Source organism: Solanum verrucosum, unplaced genomic scaffold (genome assembly GCF_900185275.1).
Source record: "Solanum verrucosum unplaced genomic scaffold, falcon-dt-bn FXZP01000207.1, whole genome shotgun sequence".
NCBI lineage: Eukaryota > Viridiplantae > Streptophyta > Magnoliopsida > Solanales > Solanaceae > Solanum > Solanum verrucosum.
In genome coordinates, this window is record NW_026019996.1 from 1,286,932 (window position 1) to 1,311,910 (window position 24,979).

The 24,979-nt window shown below is 32.4% G+C and overlaps 2 protein-coding genes across 2 annotated transcripts in view; one reads left to right on the forward strand and one right to left on the reverse strand.

The window, feature by feature from the left end:
• LOC125819302 (bZIP transcription factor 18-like) overlaps positions 1 to 24,979 on the forward strand; it is a 279,276-nt gene that overhangs the window by 108,949 nt on the left and 145,348 nt on the right. The gene's annotated exons all lie outside the window — the stretch shown is intronic.
• LOC125819336 (tRNA (guanine(26)-N(2))-dimethyltransferase) lies at positions 1,236 to 4,057 on the reverse strand. Its single transcript, XM_049498788.1, has 5 exons — positions 3,462 to 4,057; positions 2,708 to 2,908; positions 2,536 to 2,632; positions 1,509 to 1,709; positions 1,236 to 1,347 (listed from the first exon to the last, which is right to left on the reverse strand). The coding sequence occupies exons 1-5, from the start codon at positions 4,055 to 4,057 to the stop codon at positions 1,273 to 1,275; spliced, it is 1,170 nt and encodes a 389-aa protein (XP_049354745.1). The 3' UTR covers positions 1,236 to 1,272.

Below are 24,979 nucleotides of genomic sequence, written 5' to 3' on the forward strand. Positions count from 1 at the left end.
TTAAAATTTGCCAAAAAAGGAAAGAGGTCATTCTTTTTTAAACAGACTAAAAGGAAAGTAGGTCATTTTTTTTTAAAGAGACTAAAAAGGAAAGTAGGTCATTCTTTTTGAAGCAGAGGGAGTACTTCCATAAGCAAGCATTTTCTCTATATTTGGTGGGAAAACATCATTATGCTCATCCAAGGCTTGGTTAAACTTCAAACCATTCAAAGTTTCCTTTCCTAGCTTTACATGTTGTTGTCTGGCCTAATAGTTTGATATGTTCACTAAATAAATTTCATTTCCATCAACAAATTTGAGTCTAAAATATCAAAATGTATGTACAAATAAAGAAGGAAACTATGAGTGCTGGTGTTATTGGAGAGTTGATAAGGCTATCAAAAGATATGGAAAATGATCCCAACAACTATTTTTTGGTGTATCTAGATAGAGAGGAATAACATGTGGTGGTGTTTGGGTTAAAAAAACAAGCAGCTTTGTTGTTAGCTTCAAGAGAATCGGTTTTTGAATTGTTTTTTGGCAAAAAAATAAAAAAAACTGAAGTACTGAATCATTTGAAGAGGCTTTCATATGCATCAAAGTTAATAAATTCAATATTTACTACTCCTTCCTCATGTCAATTTGTTGTCTAGTTTTTCACTTGGCATGGAGTTTAAGAAAGTAAAGAAGACTTTTGAATCTATTGGTCCTAAACTAAAGATATGTAGAATGTACCAAAATGTCCTTTAATCTTGTAGTCTACATGCCATGTTGAATGTTAGAATTAAAGAGTTGTCAAAAAAAGAAAAGAGACATTCTTTTTTTAAACAGACTAAAAAGCAAAGTAAGAGAAGCAACTTGAGACAAAGGTAGTAACTATTTTAATATTCTACTAAAGGTATTTAGGAAGTAGATTGTGTTTCTGTCAGCGGGCCAAGCTGCTCCGGCGCGGACACAGTTTTGTTCAATTTGTTTTGGACTGGGAAAGTGTTCTGCTCTAGAATCAAACCCAAGGGGTCTTTTAGCTGAAGGACATAGAGACAATGGTCAAATATTCCAATACCTACCTAAATGACTCTTTCACATTTTCTTTTTTTACATTTTGCCGTGGCAAACACCAATTACAATTTACAAGGTCAAGCTTGTCAGACTCTCTTTCTACAAATCTTAAATATTGTAAAAAAGGGACCTCACTGTTGCGGGATAAATGAAACCGTTATATTTACGCTCAATATGGAAAAGTTACTTTTGATTAAAGAGAAAGAACACTAAACACTCCATGTAATACCTACACTAATGACATACCTTGTGCAGGCTGTTCATTATCACACTTAGGGGAGGCAAGTTAAGTTTAGCCCGACTTGCTATCTGCAAGTGATAAAACAATAAATTAAAGTTCAGAGTATGGTAAAAACAATCAATAACTAAAGTAATGCAAAAAATGGAAATTGTGTGATGGTCCCAAACATTTAAGTAAATTATTCTGATTAATAAGAAATAATAGTAAAGAAAAATTGTTTAGTGAAAACCTCATCTGCATTGAGGTATCCAACTGGCAATTTGGGGTCACTCTCGTCAATCATCTGTTTCAATAGCTTTTCTAGGTTTTTTCCTTCTCCATCACCAAACCATCCCCACTGATCAGCCAAACTCATCATTTCCGTTAAATGGGGAGAATTGTGAAGAGGCCCAGTCCAGAGGGGTCCTGAAACTACAAGTGACCGCTTAACCTGAAAAGAAGTATAATGCTTAGGCGTGAGCCTGATGATAATTTTGTTTGACTATACGCACACACAACTCCACTCATTTAAAGGGTTACTATCAGGGGTGAATCCAAGGATTTATATCTGGTTGGTTCTAACCTTTAGGTTCTTACCATTGAGCCACTCATTTTAGTAATTTTTCAGAATATCTGTACTCCATATTGAAAAAGGTTGGGATCAGTTAAACCTATTGACTATATGAGTCATCCTCTGTTGCTACTAGTTTTAATATTGGCATTTGATTTAATTTTAAGAAGACTACAATAACAAAAGGTAAATAAGGATTTCGATGTGTCAGACGTGGAGAAGGAAAAACCAGACAAAAAAAGAGAAAAAGTAGTTAACTAAAAAGCAAGAGGAACACAAGACATGCCCATCCCCATGCAGAAAAAACAGGTCGTACATGGCATTCGAACTCTTGATCTAACTTGTAGAGGTGCCCCGAATAACCATTGCACCATAGGACTCTTTGAGCTTGTGTGCACATATACATTCTTGTCATTTTGTGGAGATAGAGCATTGCTATAAATAAACTAAGGACGACAGCGTGGGTACACTGCACACGTGAATCCACACCCCTCCACATGGATCACCCCAGGCTACATACATTTACTGACATGATTGGAGTAAAACTTATGCAGGATTTTATGAAAATTAGAACAGGGGGTTAGGAATGGAGTTACTGGCCTTGCACATGCCAATGTCATATAATTTGATAATGGATAAGTATGGGTTAAATAGTTCTTGATGCAACAATACCAAAATCGATATCCTATGAGGTACGAAAGCATACATTTGTACTACAAGGGCAGCTGATCTCACCAAGTTCATTCCAGGAAAATGCTCTCGTGTTCCCACATCGGTTGCAATAGCTGATAAAACTATAATACCTGCCATGAGAAGCAAAGGCATCATCACCAAGTACTAATGAAATAACTCTGAAGAAGTCCACAACCGAGTTTTACCTGCTAGACAGAGACTTTCCACGCTTGACTTGTAGCAACACTCTAAACACGGGCCCATGATATGAGTAGTACGAGAAAAGTGGAACAACATGATAACCAAGCACTGAAGCCTCTCTAACAGCGCCACCTATAAGCATCCGAAGACCTATCTCATTTGAGTATGGCAAAGGCCGAACATATGCTCCATAGGCAGCTAAGGACCTACAGAGAAAGAATGAGTTTTATGATCATCCCAGCACAAAGACAGGAGTCAGTAAATTTAAACGACTACTTGGGAAATAGCTATTGCACTATAGTCCACAAGTAACTCCATACTGAGCCTAAAACTTTTCTCCCTTTTGTTTCTAAAATTTGATAAGTATGAGTCAAGCTGATTTTATCAAACACCAAAGATATCTTTATCAATGAAAATATCATCTGCAAAAACCTTCTGTCATACCAGTGCCTAATTATGTATAGTTTTGAATTAGTTTCCTGAACATTTACTCTGCAGTTCTACCTAAGGCGCCATCTGAGTAATTAAACCTGGTGTGATTAAGATTTTTTATCAATCAATCATAGGAGCGCAGACTTCTCTTCTTCTAAGCCTACTGTAAACATTTGACACGTAATTTGCAAGAAGGAACAGTTTTCAGAATTTCAAGTGAGGAAACTCAAATAAAAAAATAAAGAAAGGAACAATGAGTTTAAGGGGGAAGATGTGCCATTAGCACACAGTTTGCGGGGCACACAAAAACACTAAGTAGAACTCAACTGTTGAGGCCTATGACCACCAGAAGAAAGCCCATCAGTGGAGGTAATGTATAGCAAGCCACCCAATTTCACAGCATCCAAAGCAACTCGCAAGTAACTGGAACCGCTACCGAAAGAATCCACATCAATAAGGTCAAAATAATCCTTTCGCAAGTAACACTCAGCCAGTAATCTAGTGGCAGGCAAATGATTAACCTCCCATCTTTTTCCTTCTCCGGAACCACTTGCGACCCGAGACAGATTCCCCAAAATAATCTCCCTGGTATTTTCATTAGCATCATTCGCCACGACGAAATCCGCGTTGGCCTCAGCTAAGTAACGAAGAGAACGAATACCACATCCGCACATGGCGTCGAGAACCCGGAGACTTCCGGTGGTATTCCGGTAGAGGGCGGCGGAGAGAACACCGAGGTCACGGGCGGTGGCGCTTTCACTGCGGAAGAAGGTGTCGCCGACATCGAATTGGTGGCCCCTTTCGGTTTGGCAGTGTGATTTACAGGGCAGTGCAATGTTCCGTTGGAATTTGAAGGTTTTGATGTTTGGGTTATCGGAGATGAATGTAGGAATGGATAGCGGTTTGAGAGAAAGAGATGACATGGCGGGAAATGGTCAAGTGGACTCTATTATTTATGGATTCTTATATGTTTTTTTTTTTTGGACACTTTCGCAAATAACCACTATAATAAATTTAATTAGTATAAATTTTAAGAATCACATAGTTTTAATATGAAATTATAATTTATTCCTATTTAGTTTGTAATTACATTAATTCCTGAAAAAGTAAAACAAACTGGATACATAATATGTAGCTCGGATACATTAAAAATTAGCTCGAATACATTATAAAATAAACCGGATACATTAAAAACTAGCTCAGATACATTATAAAATAATTTAGAATTAGGAGGGAAATAAGAGATTTTATAGGTTTTTAGAAATAGAAGGGAATATTAAAAATAAGGGAAACATAAGACGTGTATTTCACTAATTTTTCCATTTAATTATGCTCCATGACTATAGTTTGCATATTTACGAGTTGTAGCTACAATTTAACCTGGCTCGTTTGTATAATTCACGGATTTGTATAATGCGCATGTTTGTATAATTCGCGGGTATATTTGTATAATGCAGTTATTTTTGTATAAACTCAAAATAACGAATTTATACAATTACAAACATCATAAATGTAAACAGTTATACAAATTATATCATACAAATTACAAATTATACAAAAGTTATACAAATTATATTATACAAATTCTGAATTATACAAACATGTGAATTATACAAAACTAAAAAGTTGAGCCGTGTAATTATAGCAAAAAGTAGGTCACGAATTGTAATTAAGACAAACTATAGATATGTTAACTAATTAACTAGTATATGTTTGTTTATACGCGTAATTTTCCCTTTTTTCGGTTTCTCACTCGGTGTCCGGTACCCACATTGGAGCCCGACTAAATTCGAATTTGCGCCAGGAAGTCCTATATTGGGGGTAAAGCGCTCCCTAACAAATCTGACTCCGTACACAAGAGGGCTCGAACCCAAAACTTCTTGATTAAGAATGAAGGAGTACTTACCAGTCCACCACAACCCTTGTTGGTATATGTTTTTTTTTTATACATCGTAGTTGGTTAAAGTTATGTGAATTATTAATATGAGAATTAGAGCTTTGACATTAAGAGGCCAAAAACACTTAATTTGAAACAAAAGTCTTTTTTGGCAAATTAAGGAGTTTGGCTAATTAGTAAAATTGCTTTTAATTAGAAGCTTAAGTAGTTTTTTGGCTGTTGAAAAGAAACTAAAAATTTCTGCTTCTTAAAAAAATAAAAATAGAAGCAGAAAATTATTATTTTCAAGACCAAACTATCATCGACATATATACATATATTTTTTTATTTTTGTGGTGAATTTTCATATGTGGTGATTTTAATTTGTAAAATAATTTTTAAATTGTTTTGCTTGATATTTTTTATTATATTTAAATTATTATGTTAATATTATTTATTTTTCTATTTATTTATGTATGAGATTAATTAATAATTTGAATATGTACCATTTAGTTTAATTAAAAAAAATTATAGTAGATATTTAAAATAAATTTGTTTTTATAAAAATAATCTTAATATTAGAAGTGCATTGATACTTGTTCTTTTTTGTAATTTGACTTTCAAAAAGTTTTAAAAAAAAATTTAGTCAAACACAATATGCTTATCAAAAACACTTTTCAATTGAATTAGCTAAGGGTGACAATTGGGCGTGTTGGGTTAAATTTGGGGGGGGGTTCCATATGGGTTAAGACAATAAATGGCTCAAGACCCAACCCAACCCAAAATGGGCTGGGTCAAAACGGTTAGTAACGGGTCATAACTCAACCACCCAATTTTTACTAAGTTTTAATAGCTTTATTTGTTATTTTATAAGCTTTTAGTACCTAATAAAAAAAATATTTATTATAACTATATATAACATATAAAATCAAAAAAAAGGTTTTTAAAAATATTTTTACAAGATTTCTCAAAAATCAATTCGGGTTACATATCACCTCAATTTTAATGGATTGAAATGGGTTGAGCTAACAAATGGGCGGATCAATAACTAACCCAAACCTAATGGGTTGGATCAGGTTGGGTTTAATTTTGAAGCCCCTAAAATTAGTCAAACACAAATTAATTTTTTCCAAAAGCACTTTTCCGAAAAGTTATTCAAAAAAATACTTCTAAAAAGAAGCAATTTTAGCAGCAATGCCAAACATACTCTTAATTATGAATGAATTTATATATTATTTTATATATGATATTAGTTATGCAGAAGTTTATTATTTATGTGTTAATTTTTTCACCTTCTATTTTGTATAAGTTAATACATAAATTCTCTGATAACTTAAATATGTATTAGTCATGCGTTGTTTTTGTATTGTTAATTATGCATTATATTAATATTATATAAGAATAGCTTATTTTATATTTATCTACCAAATGTCAGAAATTATACGAAAATGAATAACGTACTTCTCATCCAACTATCAAACGACCTCTTACTATTTTGTATCTATGCAATGTGCAGAAAATATCAAAATAATCATCATGGAATTTTGTATATATTGAAGTATTAAATATAATACTTGTTACAATTGAAACTTCAAACTCAACTATTTATCTGCTCACCAATTTTTTATTAATTTTTTTTATTAAAATTAGAGATACGGGTCAAAAATACACCTAAATTATCTCTTTTTTTTTTAATTCCATACATAAATTATTTTAAAAAATATTAAAATGCCAAAATATATATTGTAACACCTCAAAAATTGATAAGTCGAGTTGGATTAGAACAGTGTCATTTTTGGCACTAGTGCAAGTTCCTATGAGCCAACCTACGGATCGTAGAAAGGCATTCATAAGAGAATGGTTGAAGTGTGGTGAAAATGGGGTCTTTGAAGTTTTTTACGGATCACTAGGACGATCCATAGGATGCTGAACGAGCCGTAGAAAGGCTTTCATAGGAGTTGATCAGACTTAGAAAAAAATAAGTATGGTCTCTGAGTTCTACAATGAGCTCCTACGGACCATATAAAGCTCCACAATCCCTAGGAAGAATATTGTGGAAAATTGGCTAATGTTGAGTTCAGTATTGTGCACTATGATCGACCAAGATGGTCTATAGAAGTTCCAACAGACCGTAGGTCGAAGAAGTAGAACTTGCTCGACAGTTTTAAGGAAGGGTGTTTCGGTCTTCTCCTACCCATTTAACACTTATACTATGTCGTTTTGACCCTTAAACTATGCCTTAAAAATACTTTTACTCTTGAAAGACTACCTATTCTCTCCCACTCACTCAAAACCCTCAAATTCCCCCAAGGATTCTTCTCCAAATTCTCTCTCAAGCTCCAGGAAGAAGAATTAGGGTTTCAAACTTAAAGGTCTTATTCTATTGCATTCTTAGGGCTTTGATTGTTAAGGTATGTGAGAACTTCACCATGGATTCCTTTCATCCATTGGGTCCCAAAAAGATGTTCAATCCATCTTTTCAATTTCATCTAATTCTTAGGATTTCATGTCAAATCTTCATAGGTTCAATTCATCATGGTTTCATTACTTATATTCAATGGTATTATGCATGATTTGATTCAATTACATGTTATTCAATTGATTTCATATCACTAGTAAAAAAACAGTGAATACCGACCTAAAAATTTCCGACCTCAAATGGAGGTCGGTATTTACAAGTAGTCGGTTTTATGCAAAATAAAGCGAGAAAACCAAATTCCGACCTCTGGAGGTTGGAATTTTTCCCGAAAAAAATGAATTACAATAAAATACCGACCTCATGAGGTCGGTATTTTTTATATTTAATTGAGAAAATAATACCGACATCAAGAGGTCGATTTTTATTGTAATTCATTAAAAATTCCGACCTCCTGAGGTCGGAATTTTTTCTCAATTAGATATTTTATAATACCAACTTCCGAATGTCGGTAGTATGTAATTAAAATACCGACCTCATGAGGTCGGTATTTTTATTTCATCTAATTACTATTAATTAAAGCGACATCCGGAGGTCGGTATTTTTATTTCATCTAATTACTTTTAAAAGCGACATCCGGAGGTCGGTTTGTGGAAAGCGGGAAAACCAAATTCCGACCTCTGGAGGTTGGAATTTTTCCCGGAAAAAATGAATTACAATAAAAACCGACCTCTTGATGTCGGTATTAAATTATTTTTTCTCAATAGGTTTTGTGTAAAATAAAAAACAAAAAAAATTATAATACTGACTTCCGTATGTCGGTAAAATTAAATAGTAAAAATAAATTAAGATAAAATACCGACCTCATGAGGTCGGTATTTTTTATATTTAATTGAGAAAATAATACCGACACCAAGAGGTCGGTCTTTATTGTAATTCATTAAAAATTCCGAACTCCTAAGGTCGGAATTTTTTCTCAATTAAATATTTCATAATACCGACTTCCGAATGTCGGTAAAAATTAAATAGTATGTAATTAAAATACCGACCTCATGAGGTCGGTATTTTTATTTGTACTATTAATTAAAGCGACATCCGGAGATCGGTATTTTTATTTCATCTAATTACTTTTAAAAGCGACATCAGGAGGTCGATTTGCGGAAAGCGGGAAAACCAAATTCCGACCTCTGGAGGTCGGAATTTTTCCTGGAAAAAATGAATTACAATAAAAACCGACCTCTTGATGTCGATATTAAACAAATAAATAAATAACAATATTTTATTTTTTCTCAATAGGTTTTGTCTAAAATAAAAAACAAAAAAAATTATAATACCGACTTCCGTATGTCGGTAAAATTAAATAGTAAAAATAAATTAATATAAAATACCGACCTCATTAGGTCGGTATTTTTTATATTTAATTGAGAAAATAATACCAACATCAAGAGGTCGGTTTTTAATGTAATTCATTAAAAATTCCGACCTCCTGAGGTCGGAATTTTTTCTCAATTAAATATTTTATAATACCGACTTCCGAATGTCGGTAAAATTAAATAGTATGTAATTAAAATACCGATCTCATGAGGTCGGTATTTTTATTTCATCTAATTACTATTCCTTAAAGCGACATCCGGAGGTCGGTATTTTTATTTCATCTAATTACTTTTAAAAGCGACATCCGTAGGTCGGTTTGCGGTTTGCGGGTAAACCAAATTCCGACCTCAAGAGGTCGGAATTTTTCCCAGAAAATGAATTACAATAAAAACCGACCTCTTGATGTCGTTATTATTTTCTATTTGGATTTAATTTTATTTAAATCGTCTTCTGGAGGACGATTTTGTGTTCTTAAAATTTAATGTGATACATATATATATATATATATATATATATATATATATATATGTATACATATATATATGTAAATTTATTAAATTAAACTTCTGTTGATGTGTAGTTAAATTACATATATAAAATAATTATATATATATATAAATTTATTAAATTAAACTTATGTTGATTGTGTAGTTAAATTTTATATATATATATATATATATATATATATATGTAAATTTATTAAATTAAACTTCTGTTGATGTGTAGTTAATTTATATATATATATATATATATATATATATATATGTAAATTTATTAAATTAAACTTCTGTTGATGTGTAGTTAATTTATATATATATATATATATATATATATATATATATATAAATCAACCTCAAGAGGTGAGTTTATATTAAAATAAATTAATAAATACCAACCTGAAGAGGTCGGTATATTTAAATTATTATTTTATTTAAATAATATCGACTTCATGATGCCAGTATTTATTAAATATTTGTAACTATAGATAAAAAAATTTTAAAATACCGACATCCCGTGGTCGGTAAATTAAACAATTCTCTTAAAAGAAGAATGATAATATAAGTCTTACTCCTAAAGTCTAACTCTCAAAACCTAAGTCAACTTTCACTCCCCACCCCTGACCCACCCCCGACCCACCCCATCGGCGCCGATCCCTACCCATCCCCGACCGGCGCCACGCCACCAACACCGACCGCCGCCACGCCACCTTCGCAGCAACAGAGGAAGGTCGCGGCAGCTGCAGAGGAAGTCACGGCCAGCAGCAGGAGGTCGCGCACCTCCATCCCTACAGGTGTTGCCTCCATCTCGACCGGCGCCGCCTCCATCTCGACCAGCGCCTCCATCCCCGAAGGTGAATTTTTAGAACCTCCATAATAGATTACTTTTGTTTCTATTTAGTTGAAGTATCAATTTGTGGATGCTGTCAAACAAACTGCTCTAGCTAATAAGCGATGGGTAATCACTTGTTAAACGATAAATAATTATTCAATAAAGATATATTTATTACTAATTTGAGCAAGAGCAGATTCCACCTTCTGGAAAAGGCTCACTTTATATTAGGCCTCTGCTTTTTGGAAGTGGATCGATACTCGGCTTAGCTCCAGCAGCTGAGTACACTTTCCTTGTCTATTCTTGCCCTGTTAGAAACTATTTCAAGGTTCTTATTCTTTCTTTAAATATTCATAATTCAAGTCTATCTATATATCGATTTGAAAGAAAAAAAAGTCTGAAATGGCTCAATTACAGGAAGGAACAGCACCATTGAACTTGTATGTCGATGTACTGTACCTTGATTCTGTAAATAAGAGGTACATTGAAGAAGTTTCGTCCTGCAATTTTTTTCTTGTGAAGGTACTTTCATGTTCGAATTTGTAGTCCACTAGTTTTATTGATTGTTAGTTTGATTGATTGTTAGTTAGTAAGTGAATGATTTAGGGTGTTTGATTGTTAGTTTGAATTAGGGATTATTTGATTGTTAGTTTGTGTTTGTTGATTGTGAATTGAAAATTTTAATGTTAGGGTTAGTTTTAATTAGGGTATCTTAGGATTTGTTTGAAATTCGGTATTTCTTAAGTTAATTAGTTTGATTTTGGAATTGTAAGATTAGATTGAATTAGGGTATTTAAGGAGTTGTTTGAACTTGGGTATTATTTGAGCTAGTTTGAATTATTATTGAGATTTTAGGACTAATAGTTTGAATTTGGGATTAGGAATATCTAGCTAATTTGAATTTAGGATTTTAGTACTAGTTAGATTTTGGGATTTTAGGGCTAGTTTGAATTTGTGATTTTAAGATTAGTTTGAATTTTGAATTTAGGACTAGTTTGAATTATTATTGAGATTTTAGGATTACTAATAGTTTGAATTTGGGATTTTAGCACTATAGTTTGATTTTTGAATTCTAGGAGTACTTTCAATTTGTGATTTTAAGACTAGTTTGAATTTGGAATTTAGGACTAATAGTTTGAATTATATTTGATATTTTAGGACTAATTAATAGTTTGAAGTTGGGACACTAGCTAGCTAGTTTGAATTTAGAATTTTAGGGATTTGAATTACAACTTAATTAGAACTTATAATTAATTATAACTTGAATTTACTATAAATTGAACTTAATTAGGAATATGAACTTGAAATTAGAACTTGAACTTGGAACTAATTAGCTTGAATATATAACTAATTAAGTTTAGAAATTAGATATGAACTTGAATTGAAACTTGAACTTATTAAAACTTGAATCTATATATATATATATATATATATATATAACTAATATTCTTGGATATGAAGTTTATATTTAACTAATTTAAGAACTTTTCGTGCTAGGCAATTGAGGAAGCTCAACATCCAAAAAAGTTGATACAAGACTATATTGCTTCTTTCATCAAAGTTGGAGATAAGGTTGGTGCTTCTAAATTTCTTAAGTTAAAGTACAATTGTTTTCAATAATGTGTTTGTGTCCATCTAGTATTAATACTTAACTTTAATTTTGTGATAATTTTTTTGTGTCCATCAAGTGTTTGTTAAGCATAAGTACCAACACTAGTTGATCCTATAGATGACAAAATTGATTTTCTTGCAAGATCGATTTGTGTCCATCCAGTGTTGACACTTAGCTTTAAATTTAGAAATAATATATTTGTTAAGCATAAGTATCAACACTAGTTGATCCTATAGATGACAAAATTGATTTTCTTGCTAGATCGATTTGTGTCCATCTAGTGTTGACACTTAGCTTTAAATTTAGAAATAATATATTTGTTAAACATAAGTATCAACACTAGTTGATCCTATAGATGACAAAATTGATTATCTTGCAAGATCGATTTGTGTCCATCTAGTGTTGACACTTAGCTTTAAATTTAGAAATAATATATTTGTTAAGCATAAGTATCAACACTAGTTGATCCTATTGATGACAAAATTGATTTTCTTGGAAGATCGATTTGTGTCCATCTAGTGTTGACACTTAGCTTTAAATTTAGAAATAATATATTTGTTAAGCATAAGTACCAACACTATTTGATCCTATAGATGACAAAATTGATTTTCTTGGAAGATCGATTTGTGTCCATCTAGTGTTGACACTTAGCTTTAAATTTAGAAATAATATATTTGTTAAGCATAAGTACCAACACTATTTGATCCTATAGATGACAAAATTGATTTTCTTGGAAGATCGATTTGTGTCCATCTAGTGTTGACACTTAGCTTTAAAAAGTTGTGAAGTTGTTAAAGTTATAAAGTTGTTAAGTTGTTTAAATAAGTTAAATTAAATAATGTGGTTTTGTTGATGGATTTAGTTGTTGGAATTAAGTCAAAACTAAACTAGGTAAACTTAAAAAGTTGTTATGTTGTTTAAATAAGTTAAAATGAATAGTGTCGGTTTAGTTAGTGAATTTAATTGTTGGAACTAAGTCAAAACTAATGTAGTTAAAGTTCAAAAGTTGTTATGTTGTTTAAATAAGTTAAAATAAATAATGTCGGTTTAGTTAGTGAATTTAGTTGTTGGAATTAAGTCAAAACTAAACTAGGTAAAGTTTTTTAGTTGTTAAGTTGTTTAAATAAGTTAAAATAAATAATGTGGTTTAGTTAGTGAATTTAGTTGTTGGAACCAAGTCAAAACTAAATTAGGTAAAGTTAAAAAGTTGTTATGTTGTTTAAATAAGTTAAAATGAATAATGTCGGTTTAGTTAGTGAATTTAGTTGTTGGAATTAAGTCAAAACTAATGTAGTTAAAGTTCAAAAGTTGTTATGTTGTTTAAATAAGTTAAAATAAATAATGTCGGTTTAGTTAGTGAATTTAGTTGTTGGAACTAAGTCAAAACTAAACTAGGTAAACTTAAAAAGTTGTTATGTTGTTTAAATAAGTTAAAATGAATAGTGTCGGTTTAGTTAGTGAATTTAGTTGTTGGAATTAAGTCAAAACTAATGTAGTTAAAGTTCAAAAGTTGTTATGTTGTTTAAATAAGTTAAAATGAATAATGTCGGTTTAGTTAGTGAATTTAGTTGTTGGAATTAAGTCAAAACTAATGTAGTTAAAGTTCAAAAGTTGTTATGTTGCTTAAATAAGTTAAAATAAATAATGTCGGTTTAGTTAGTGAATTTAGTTGTTGGAACTAAGTCAAAACTAATGTAGTTAAAGTTCAAAAGTTGTTATGTTGTTTAAATAAGTTAAAATAAATAATGTCGGTTTAGTTAGTGAATTTAGTTGTTGGAACTAAGTCAAAACTAAACTAGGTAAACTTAAAAAGTTGTTATGTTGATTAAATAAGTTAAAATGAATAGTGTCGGTTTAGTTAGTGAATTTAGTTGTTGGAATTAAGTCAAAACTAATGTAGTTAAAGTTCAAAAGTTGTTATGTTGTTTAAATAAGTTAAAATGAATAATGTCGATTTAGTTAGTAAATTTAGTTGTTGGAATTAAGTCAAAACTAATGTAGTTAAAGTTCAAAAGTTGTTATGTTGTTTAAATAAGTTAAAATGAATAATGTCGGTTTAGTTAGTGAATTTAGTTGTTGGAATTAAGTCAAAACTAATGTAGTTAAAGTTCAAAAGTTGTTATGTTGTTTAAATAAGTTAAAATAAATAATGTCGGTTTAGTTAGTGAATTTAGTTGTTGAAATTAAGTCAAAACTAAGCTTTAGTTGAGAGTCAGGACAGACCATTTACACAAGAAGAAAATGAGAATCTTTGGAAACAGAGTGATGGTGAACCGATTAGAGGTTCAGTCTACGGCTATCCAGAAAAGGCGTATCAGAAGAAGAAGTCTTGGTATTGTGGTTCATCATCCTCAAGCTTTGATGGTGGGGATAGAGAGACAATATATGCAATGGAGAGTAAGATAGTTTATCTCAATGCCGAGCTTGTTGTTGTAGCCGTAAGAGAGAAGAAAAGAGAGGAGGAGATTGCGGCAGCAAGGAGGTAGAGAACAAGAGGTATGCAGCGCTTCAGGCTCAACTAACTTTTCTTTTTGAATCAGGAAATATTCTTCCTCCATGTCCGGCTAGCAGTGATGGATCTGATCAGGAGGGTGATGAGAATGATAAGTCTGATAAGGAAAGTGAGGGTGATGAGAATGGTAAGTCTGATAAGGAGAGTGAGGGTGATGAGGAGTAGTTGTATCTATTTGACATTTTAGACTTCTATATTTTTGGAATTGTTTAATTTGATCGTATTTTAGTTTATTTTGAAGTTGGATGAAGTTTATTTTGAAATATTTTAATGTATATGTTGAAAATATTGTGTTGTTTTGGTTGGATGAAGTTTATTTTGAAATAGTTTAATGCATATGTTGAAAATATTATGTTGTTTTGGTTGGATGAAGTTTATTTGACTTTGGGTTGTTTTGGTTGGATGAATTTTATTTTGCTTTGAGTTGTTTTGGTTGGATGAAGTTTATTTGGCTTTGGGTTGTTTTGGTATAAATATGCAGGTGGGCAACTAAAAATTGCAGCAATTTGCTGCCTGTTTTGCAGCAGAAAATCGACCTCCGGAGGTCGGAATTTCAACATTACAAAAATAAAAATACCGACCTCCGGAGGTCGAAATTTCAACATTACAAAACTAAAAATACCGACCTCCGGAGGTCAGAATTTCAACATTACAAAAATAAAAATATCGACCTCCGGAGGTCGGAATTTCAACATTACAAAAATAAAAATACCGACCTCCGGAGGTCGGAATTTCAATATTACAAAAATAAAAATACCGACCTCTAGAGGTCGGAATTTCAACATTACAAAAAATAAAATTACCGACCTCCGGAGGTCGGAATTTCAAAATTACAAAAATAAAAATACTGACCTCCGGAGGTCGGAATTTCAACATTACAAAAATAAAAATACCGACCTTCGGAGGTCGGAATTTCAACATTACAAAAATAAAAATACCGACCTCCGGAGGTCAAAATTTCAAAATTACAAAAATAAAAATACCAACCTCCGGAAGTCGAAATTTCAACATTACAAAAATAAAAATACCGACCTCCGGAGGTCGGAATTTCAACATTACAAAAATAAAAATACCGACCTCCAGAGGTCGGAATTAAAAAAAATGAATATTCCGACATAAAATAAAAACCGACCTCGAGAGGTCAGTAAATACCGACCTCCAGAGGTCGGTATTGAATAGCGACCAAGCTTTTTCTGACCTAAGCTGGGATGTCGGTTTTAGGTCGATATTTCAGGGAATATCGACCTCCGGAGGTCGATATTTATAGGTGGGTATTCACTGTTTTTTTAGTAGTGTATGAGCTCGGGCCTTATTGCTTTTAAGATGATTATGAACTTATGGATTTTGATTATGGACTTATGCATGATTTATGAAATTGATGATTTATGACTAAATGATGCTTTTAAGATGAAATACTAATGATTTGTGAAAGGTTTTCTCACATTAACAAGGAATTATGATTTAGATACTTAGATAGGTAAGTGTCTAATGAACAAGTTTATGAAATCATGGTTTTGAAATGAGTTATTCCAATATGAACTTATGAATGGATTGGTAGCATTGGGTTATTGCCTTTTCAATTTTTTTTTGGTATGATTATGATTTTCACTATGTCTATTTCGTTGGGATTTTACTTAGCACCGAGAGGACTTTGAGATGGGGGCCTTCCCGTTAGTAGAGGTCGGGTCTCTAGAGACAATCTCCTTGTCCCTAACTATGTGCCCTGGTAGGATTGTCTTAAATAACCTAAGCTAGTGGATCCACTTTAGCAAATAATTAGTGTACGGGTCTTTACCTTAGAGTAAGTACCCCCTCTTTTTGGTGTGAGGGCTACACCGTATTTCATGTTATAACTCACATAGTCTTATTAATCGGTTAATGGTAAATATCCCATAGATGAATTACGTTTCTTTCAAAGGTTTTGTAAAAACTTTCTGTATAAGGTAAAGATGCATCGATCTTGTATATGAACTTATGATTTGACTTTTAAACTTTGCTATGTTTTACTTGGTCTTGCATATTTCACGTTTCTAACTCATTATGATTTCATATGTACGTTTCTATGCATTTCTCCACAATCAGTACATTCATCGTACTAATGTATATTTGTGCCTATATTATCATAGACGGGTTTCATAGAAAGGTTTCAGACTTAGTAAAATTTTAGACTTAAAGTTGGGAACTACTGATGAGGTCTACGGATCGTAGAAAAGTCGACGACTCGTACATTGGTTTCATGAAAAGTAAGGAGAATTTGAGTTTCTGAAGTTGGTTCTACATTGACCAGCACAAGCCGTAGACACTTTTACGGATCGTAGGTCTAATCCGTAGGACTGTCCGACAATCATTTTTAAGGGTATTTGGGTATTTTCCAATGCATTAAATACATATACTATATCATTTTGATCCTAATTCTAAGTTCTATAACTACCCTTCTATTTCTAATTCCACCTAAACCCTCATATTCACTCAAATTCTCAAATTCTATCCAAGTTCATCCCCTCCAATTCTCTCTCAAGCTCAAGGAAGAAACTTAAGTTTCCAAGCTTCAAGTATCTTTTTTATTCATTGCTTTTGGAGTTAGTTTAGCAATGTATGTGGGAGTTTATCAATGGGTTTCATTCACCCATTGAGTCCCAAAGGTTTCTCAATTCTCCAAGTTCAATTTCATCAAATTGATTAGGTTTTCGTTCAAATTTTCGTGGATTCTAATTGTGTTGATTCAATTGTTTGATTTTGATATTTTATGATTGTTTTGACTCAATTACATGTTTTCCAATTGATTCATATGAACTCATACATTATTCATGATTAGACTTGAATTCTTTAAAGACATGAATTTATGAAGAAGCTATGAATCTATGAATAAGGTTTTTATAAAAGTTATGCATGATTTATAAAAATGAATATTTTATGATCTAGGTTGCTTTAAGATAATTGGAGTCAGTTTTCTTTGAAGATCGAGGAACAATCAATGAATTATGAAAGGTTTCTCATATTAAGGAATCATGATTGGAGAAATGTTTTCTCACACATGGTCTAAGGAGATACTCTATAATTATTTAAGCTTGAATTAGTAACTTAATTATGTTTTTCCATGTACGATGATCTGCTTATGTTTATGATTATTCCGTTGAGATTTTTACTTAGCACCGAGAGAATATTGAGATGGAGGCTCTCCCGTTAGTAGAGATCGGGTCTCTAGTAGCAATCTCCTTGTCTTTGACTACGTGTCCCCGTAGGATTTGTCTTAAGTGAAATAGTTAGTAGATCCACCTAAGCTAGAAGTCGAGGTCCTTGCCTTGGCAAGTAAGAACATCTATTTTCGATGTCGGAGTAAGACATTGAATTCCATGTTATAGCTCAAATTATCTATGTCGGTTAATGGTAAATATCCCACAAAATGAACTCAGTTACTTTCATGGTTTTACGAACCTTTCAAGATGATTTTAAGATGCATTGACCATGTTCATGATTTATGATACTCCTTTAAAGATTTTACTATGTTTAACTTGGTCATGCATATCATGTTTTTTATTATGTCCCCTTGTGATCATGTTTCATGTTTTTATGAATATCCCTCATAACTAGTATATTTCATGTACTAATGCATACTTGTGCCTACGTTGATAATGTAGGGTTTGGTGCTTTTTCTCCTCCTGCTCGTGGCTAGTTGCTTGATCACTCGAAGTTTGAAGACTTGATGAGTCCTCATGCTCCGAGGATCATGTCACTTTCGCTATATTTTTCTTATGTCTTTAGTTTTCGAATGTTGTACGTGGTGTACGTGCTACGTCCCGACCATTCCTTTTAATGTATTAGATTGGCTTGTCAAGACCATGATTAGACTTCCACTTTTATGTCAAACTATTTTATTGATATGAGACTTTCTACTTTTGTCTATAGTATTGTATTATATGTTTGTCAAGTGGCTTGTGTAGGACCTTTAAGGATCTTATACACCATGTCACGTCTAAAGTGTACTTTGAGTCGTGATACCACATAAAATTTAGCATGAATTATCTACTTAAATACATAAAAAAATATTAGTAAAGGCTAAGGATAAACTGGTGAAACATCCACTTAGGAGTCATTATAAACAAATGTAGGGTAATATGTGAAATTCAATTTTAAAATAGAGAAAAGACATAAAGTGATACTTAAAGTTGTCCCAAAATTTTAAAAAGATATATTAACTATGTTGACGTCCTATTACCCCCTAGACAATTTCAAACTTATATTATTACTTCATTTTTCGATCAGTCCCAATTCCCAAATTTTAATAAGCAACTGTTATCACACACCAATCATTATGTGACACATGTTAAATTATTTTTTTTCATTTTAAGTTTTTCTTTATCTTATTTTCTCTCTCTCTCTATCTCTCTCTCTCTCTCTCTTACTTTTTGACTTATTTTAATTTTAATTTCATTTTAAATTCTACTTCATCTTCCACCCTCACTTTCAAGATACCCACTCCCTTCATTTTCTTTCTTTCTTTCTTTCTTTCTTCTTCTTCACTTCCCACCCTCACCCCATCCCCATGTCAAGTTGAGTCCTCCTTCATTTTCTTTCTTTTTTCTTTACTATTTTCTAGACTTTGTTGAGTTATTGATAGCAAAACTAATTATTTTTCTAAGAAAAATCAAAATTTTGAAGGTATCATCAATTGATTTATCTCCTTTTCATATACCTTCAAAATTGGAAATGATAATTTTGAAAGAATCAATGAATTTCCCAAAAATTGAAAAAGTTTAATTGAAATTCGGATAAAAAACTAAATGATACCTACTAATCATCTTGAAATCTAATGATTTTATCAAATTGTTCGAAATGTAAAAAAATATTTAGATATCATTTCAAAATGAAGAGAATTAAACTAATAGTAGTAAAAAAAGAGGAGGTGGAGTTGTGATAAAAAGTAAAATTGAAAGTGATTCAATGGCAACAATGAATTTTTGAAGAAGAAGGAAGAAAGAAAAAGAAAAAATAATAAGGAAAAAAAGTTAAAATAATAAGAAAATATAATTTATAGCAAAATACTGTTTTATATTAAAAAGGAGAAAAACGACGGGTTTAAGAGTCGCCACTTATTTTTTAAAGAAAAATTAAGAAAACATATTTTTTTCAAAAGATTAAAAACAAAAAATCTAGTAAAAATATTAAAAGGGGTTCGGGGTTCATATTAACATTTCGGGAAGGGTTTGAAAGCACCCAAAATGTCCGCTAGCATGCGGTTATCCGGTAATTAACTATTTTGCTAAAAATTTAAGAAAATAAGCGCATGCTTGACAAGTTTATGAAATACGCAAACTTTAAGACTTAAAATCATCTTTTAGAGAGAAAGGAAAATAGTATAAGAAAATACTTAAGTGACTGATTTCAAGGTAATTGAAGTAAGAAAAATAAACATTTAACCAAATTTTAGGAAATATATAAGTAGTCAAAAAATGGTAATCTTTTAGGGAATTGATTTTAGGGAAAAACCTTGAAATTAAATAAACGCACCAGCATGCAAAGTCAATTAATAATAAAAGAGAGAAGATGTGGGCCCAAGTCCGGTTTCTGTCCGCCTAGGCAGGTGCTTGGGCCTAATCCTGTTTTTTGGGTCTTTGGCCCAACGCTTGATACCTGACCTAGAAATCTGTTTTTTATTGGGCTTTAGGCCCAATTTCACCTATCCTAAAATTTAACAAGATAACAAATTAACAATAGCTAAAATAAAGGGCTTAGTCCTAATAATAATAAAATACAAAGCTGAAATTTGGAGCTTTTCGGGCCCATTCTGCTACAATATACATCATATACACTTAGTAGTGTATATTGCCGTATATTCTTGAATATCAGCCCATTTTTTTACTCCTGGGATCTGTAATTTCGATTTTCTACCTTGTATTTTTGGCTTCAACTTGCTTCGCCAACTCACGATGGCTTGATTGACTCAAACGATAAGAAAAAGGGGAGCCCTTGTGGCTCAACTCGGAGATGCAAGAAGAAAAGTCCACCATGGACTCAGAAGGGGTTCATACAACAAACAAAAAAAAACAAATTAGCATGTGAAATTAATCAGGAAAAGGGCTAAGCAACATATTATACTAAGGAGGTATGCACACATGTTTGTCTTAAATGAGAAAGTTATCAATGTCAATAATATATAGCCTACTTGCTTGAATTTTGACTGAAATCGATTAGATGCTTAACCCTAATAAACAACCAAAGAAGATCTAAATTACGTAATACAACTTCAGATTTGGACAAGAAACAAGACCCAAACAACTTATGCAAGGCTAGGCTCAAGCTTCAATAAACTCACATCCATAGCTGATAAGCTGATCACAAATGAGATGCACTCGGAAACAAACCATTCACACAATATATAAACTTGCTACTTAAAGTAACAACTTCACGCTCAGAACTAGAATGCAGCATAATTCCACACAAATGATAATAATCATGTTTGATGACCTTTTCAATGGTAACCCGACTGAAAATAGGAAAGTCGAACTATACAAAAAGCATAAGTTTAAATAAAATCTACTAGAAAATAAATAGAACTGCTCCACAACCTAGCAATAATCAAGACTAACCATATCAAACAACAAATTAGGCACTGAAAAGAAAAAGTTATAAAGAAAGCTATGCATTTTTTTCCAAGTAAGATGTCACATAAACTTATCATGTTAGCTAATTTCTAAGCCTTTGTATTTATCAGAGGACAAATGCCAAATGATAACAAGTTGTACGAAACAAACTTGGCATTCTGAGAGCACGAATGAGATAAAAACAATTTAGGCGACATCCAAATAACAGATTTGAGAAGAAGAGTAATGCAACAAGCTTCAAACAGAGAAGCAGATAAACAACGGACATTAAAAGCGACTTGCGAAAATCACCCAGATGCATAGATCACATTAAAATATTAAAAACTCAACGACACCACATAATAGACAAACTATGGAAGAAAACTTTTCGACATCGGAAACATCACATCAAAATACAAAAAAAAAAGACGGGAAGAATGCTATAAAAAAGAAGACGTTACCTTTTTTCGGGCAATGAATCGAGACGACGAGCTAGCAGAGTACTTTTCATGACCTTGGATTCTAAAAACAAGGAGAAAAACCAGGAAACTTGAGCAAATATATTGAACAAACGTTCCTTGGAACTCGAACCTTGCTGGAAAAAGCTTAAAGAAAAGCTTTCAGAGTAAAACCTTAAATAGCTCGCACCAAAAAGGATTCTAGATTATCTAAATTGATTTCTTTATAAGCTTATAACTCTCTGTTTTATTCTATCTCTTTTCCCCAACTGGTTTTTGCCAACCATTTTTCCAACCTTAAAATAATGAAGAAGATGGGGTTTAAATAGATGAGGATTAGGGTTGAAAAAGGGGGGAAATCGGAACCATTTTGAATTTGCATTTCAAATTCTTTTTAAGGAGAACGTTGGAGGGCAACGGAAAATTGATATGAGCCGCACAATTTCGAGCAAGGACAAAGAACACATGAGATGGCGACACATTGGACGAATCTCCAACGATTCTATATGAGAGGTTAAGGACGAGAGGGAGACAGATGCGCACTACTCGCTGGACTCGGACGCGTGAGATTTTAGCTGGAGCTCGGGTCGATTTCTGCTGGTTTTTGTTCTTTGATTCTGCTCGCTGAGGAAGAAGAGAACGCAGGGGTCGGGGTGGGTCGCGATTTGCTGTTGGAAAAAGAAGAGTATCGGGGTGGGTCAATTTTGGTTTAGGCGTTGTATGTAGGGGTGTTCATGGTTTGGATAAAAACCGATCCAAACCGAAAAATCAAACCAAATCGATTTAATTTGGGTTTTGGTTTGGTTTGGTTTTAGATTGTTAAGAACCGATAGTATTTGATTTGGTTATGATTTTGTTCGAAAAAAATTGAAGAAATAACCGAACCGAACCGAACCAACAAGTTATATACATAAATTTTATTATTATACATACATAATATATTATATTCATAAACAATTTTAAAGATTTTATATATGTTTCATCAAAATTTATTTATAATTTACTTATGAAAGAAAAAATGTCCAAGGTGAGAACATTTTTCTTATTGGTTCCACGTATATGAGTGTCTATGAAAATTCATTGTGAGACTGAAAATGTCATTGTATGTTCCTTCTATGCCAAAATAGTGAATTTTGAAGTTTTATTCAATAAATTCAATGATCCAAAGTTCAGTAATGCCAGTCATTCTAACTATTTTTTCGTTTGAATTGATTGCTGTCACTTTTTTCACGTTTTGAATGAATTGTTTCTTTTATTTTTATGTATGGTTAATAACCGAATAACCGAACCAAACCAAACCAAAATCGAAAACAACCAAACCGATAAATGTATATTATATTTGATTTGGTTTGGTTTTGATAATTTTAAAACCGATTAAGTTGATTTGGTTTTGATTTTGACCAATAACCGACCCAAACCAATCCGTGAACACCCCTAGTTGTATGTATGTTGGTGTATTGTTGCTGAATTATTATCTAGTGGGCTGCTGAATGTAGTTTTAGGAATTTAGGAATGGGCATGGATTTTTGCTTTGAGATAAGACCCTAATTTGATGTTAAATTTGGTCCAATAAGGACTAAAAAAGGGGCTAGGTCTTCAATAGATAAAAGGCCAAAGAATTGTAATTGTAGCCAAATTGATTTTGATTGGTGAATTTGGTCAACATTTAATCTAGACAATTTTTCATGAATTAATTAAAGAGCTTCTTAATCTTAATGAAATAAAATAATTAATTCGATTATAAAATAATTAATTCAATTACAAACTAATTAACTCAAAATTATAACTGTAATTTAAACTAAAGTAAATAAATAAAATAACTAACTAAAAAAAAGTAAAATCTTTTGAGACAATTTTCGATATTTATAAAATATTCTAATTACCTACGTAATTATGTAAATATATATATTATTTAAAAATTATATAAAGTGACAAAGCTATTTAAAACAACTTGAAAAATATCTTGAATTTTATAAAGTCAATTATTCAAATTGTTTAGAATTTAAGAAGCTCGATGATTAATTTATATTGTGGAGGTCCAATATTGGGTGTTAAAAATTGTCCCTCGTTTGACTTGGATTGATGAAAGAAATTCGAGGCAAATGAAATTGACGAATCCAATTTTGATCGACCACATCTTTATCTTTAGTAAAGGGATTTTGGTATAGACTTTAGGAATTATGGCCGAACCCCGGTATCGAATTTCCTACATATCTCAGGCTATATGAGAATTCAGGCCACTTGTAGTTTGATACGCTTGATTTGACGCACGATTTTGAAAGAGCTCAAAAGTCATCCCGGTACTGAATTATGAAGGGAACTGAATGCTCGAGAATAAAATTTAAGAGCGAATGTTGGGATACAACCGAGTTTCAACATTGGGTCTGCCTACATATCATTTAACTTGAGGAATCAGACTGCTTGTAGTTCAACTCGATTGGTTAAAAAGGAAATTCATTATGCAAGATAACCTTTGGTTGGGAAGAGTGACAAACTAAGTTGAGTATGAACAGGAGGCTTGCAACCTCTTAGCTATTAATGTGGTGCACTTCACACCCATAATTAAGAACTTAGACGGACATAATTTTCAAAGCTCTTGGTGTATTGTCACTCGGATTAAAAATTTGCTTCCACTGAAAACCAAAATTTTTCGGATGCAAAACTGAAACTGATATATCTAAAGAAAAAACCCACATGCCTTCTGATAGGGGTGTGGTTTGATTGTGGTGGAAGTCGTTCCTCAGCTCGCGTCCTAAGAGTTTGATACTCTTCTTCGGACTATGTCCCAGTTTGCTGCTAAGAAAAAGCTCCACGTTGTGTTGCATCCTTGTTGATGTCGTCCGCACCTGTGGTTTGATTTGAGAGTTCATCCTCTTGGATGCTCTCGACAAAGACTGAAATAAACTTGTTAGTAGAAACTTTAATTGAAAAAAAAAGTGGTAGCATTTTTTATGATACTTTTCAGTTGTCTTCTTATACATTTCTGTGGATACATCATTGTCTTGGTATTTTGAAGTCACTCTTTCTTTGAAAGATGTCATATAGGTATGTTTAATGTATGTTTGCACAGTTCAAATAAATAATCAGTAGACATAGTGCCGCTTTAGCTAGCGGCTTGAGGCAAAAAATAAAGAAAAATCATTCATATAACAAATGAGTATATCTTAATAGATAGGCATAAACATTTTTTTCAACTAGATGATAAAATAAAGAAGTATTGAGAGTAAAAGATAATGGATATCACTTTCAAACACCGTATGTCCATTACAACTCATAATTTGCTGAGGATTTGGAGATGTCGTTGCTTGTTTTCTGCATGACAAACTCTAGTGATCTCTGCAACGAGTTACATGTCTTAATAATGATCCAATTGTAATGAGGTGGATGCTAGATAATATTCCAAATGTAACGAGGTAGATGCTCGATAATAGTCCAACTGTAACGAGGTGGAAGCTCGATAATATTCCAAATGTAATGAGAAGGACGCTCGATAATATTCCAACTATAACGAGGTGGATGGTTCGATAATATTTCAACTGTAACGAGGTGGGTGGCTGTCACGATCCGAGTCTACACCCTGGACGTGGCCGGCACTCTAAGACCATTGTTGGTCCCCAAGTGAACCCTTATCCTGACTGACTACAAGCGGAAGACTAACTCAAGCATGTAAAAGCTTAAAAATTGAAT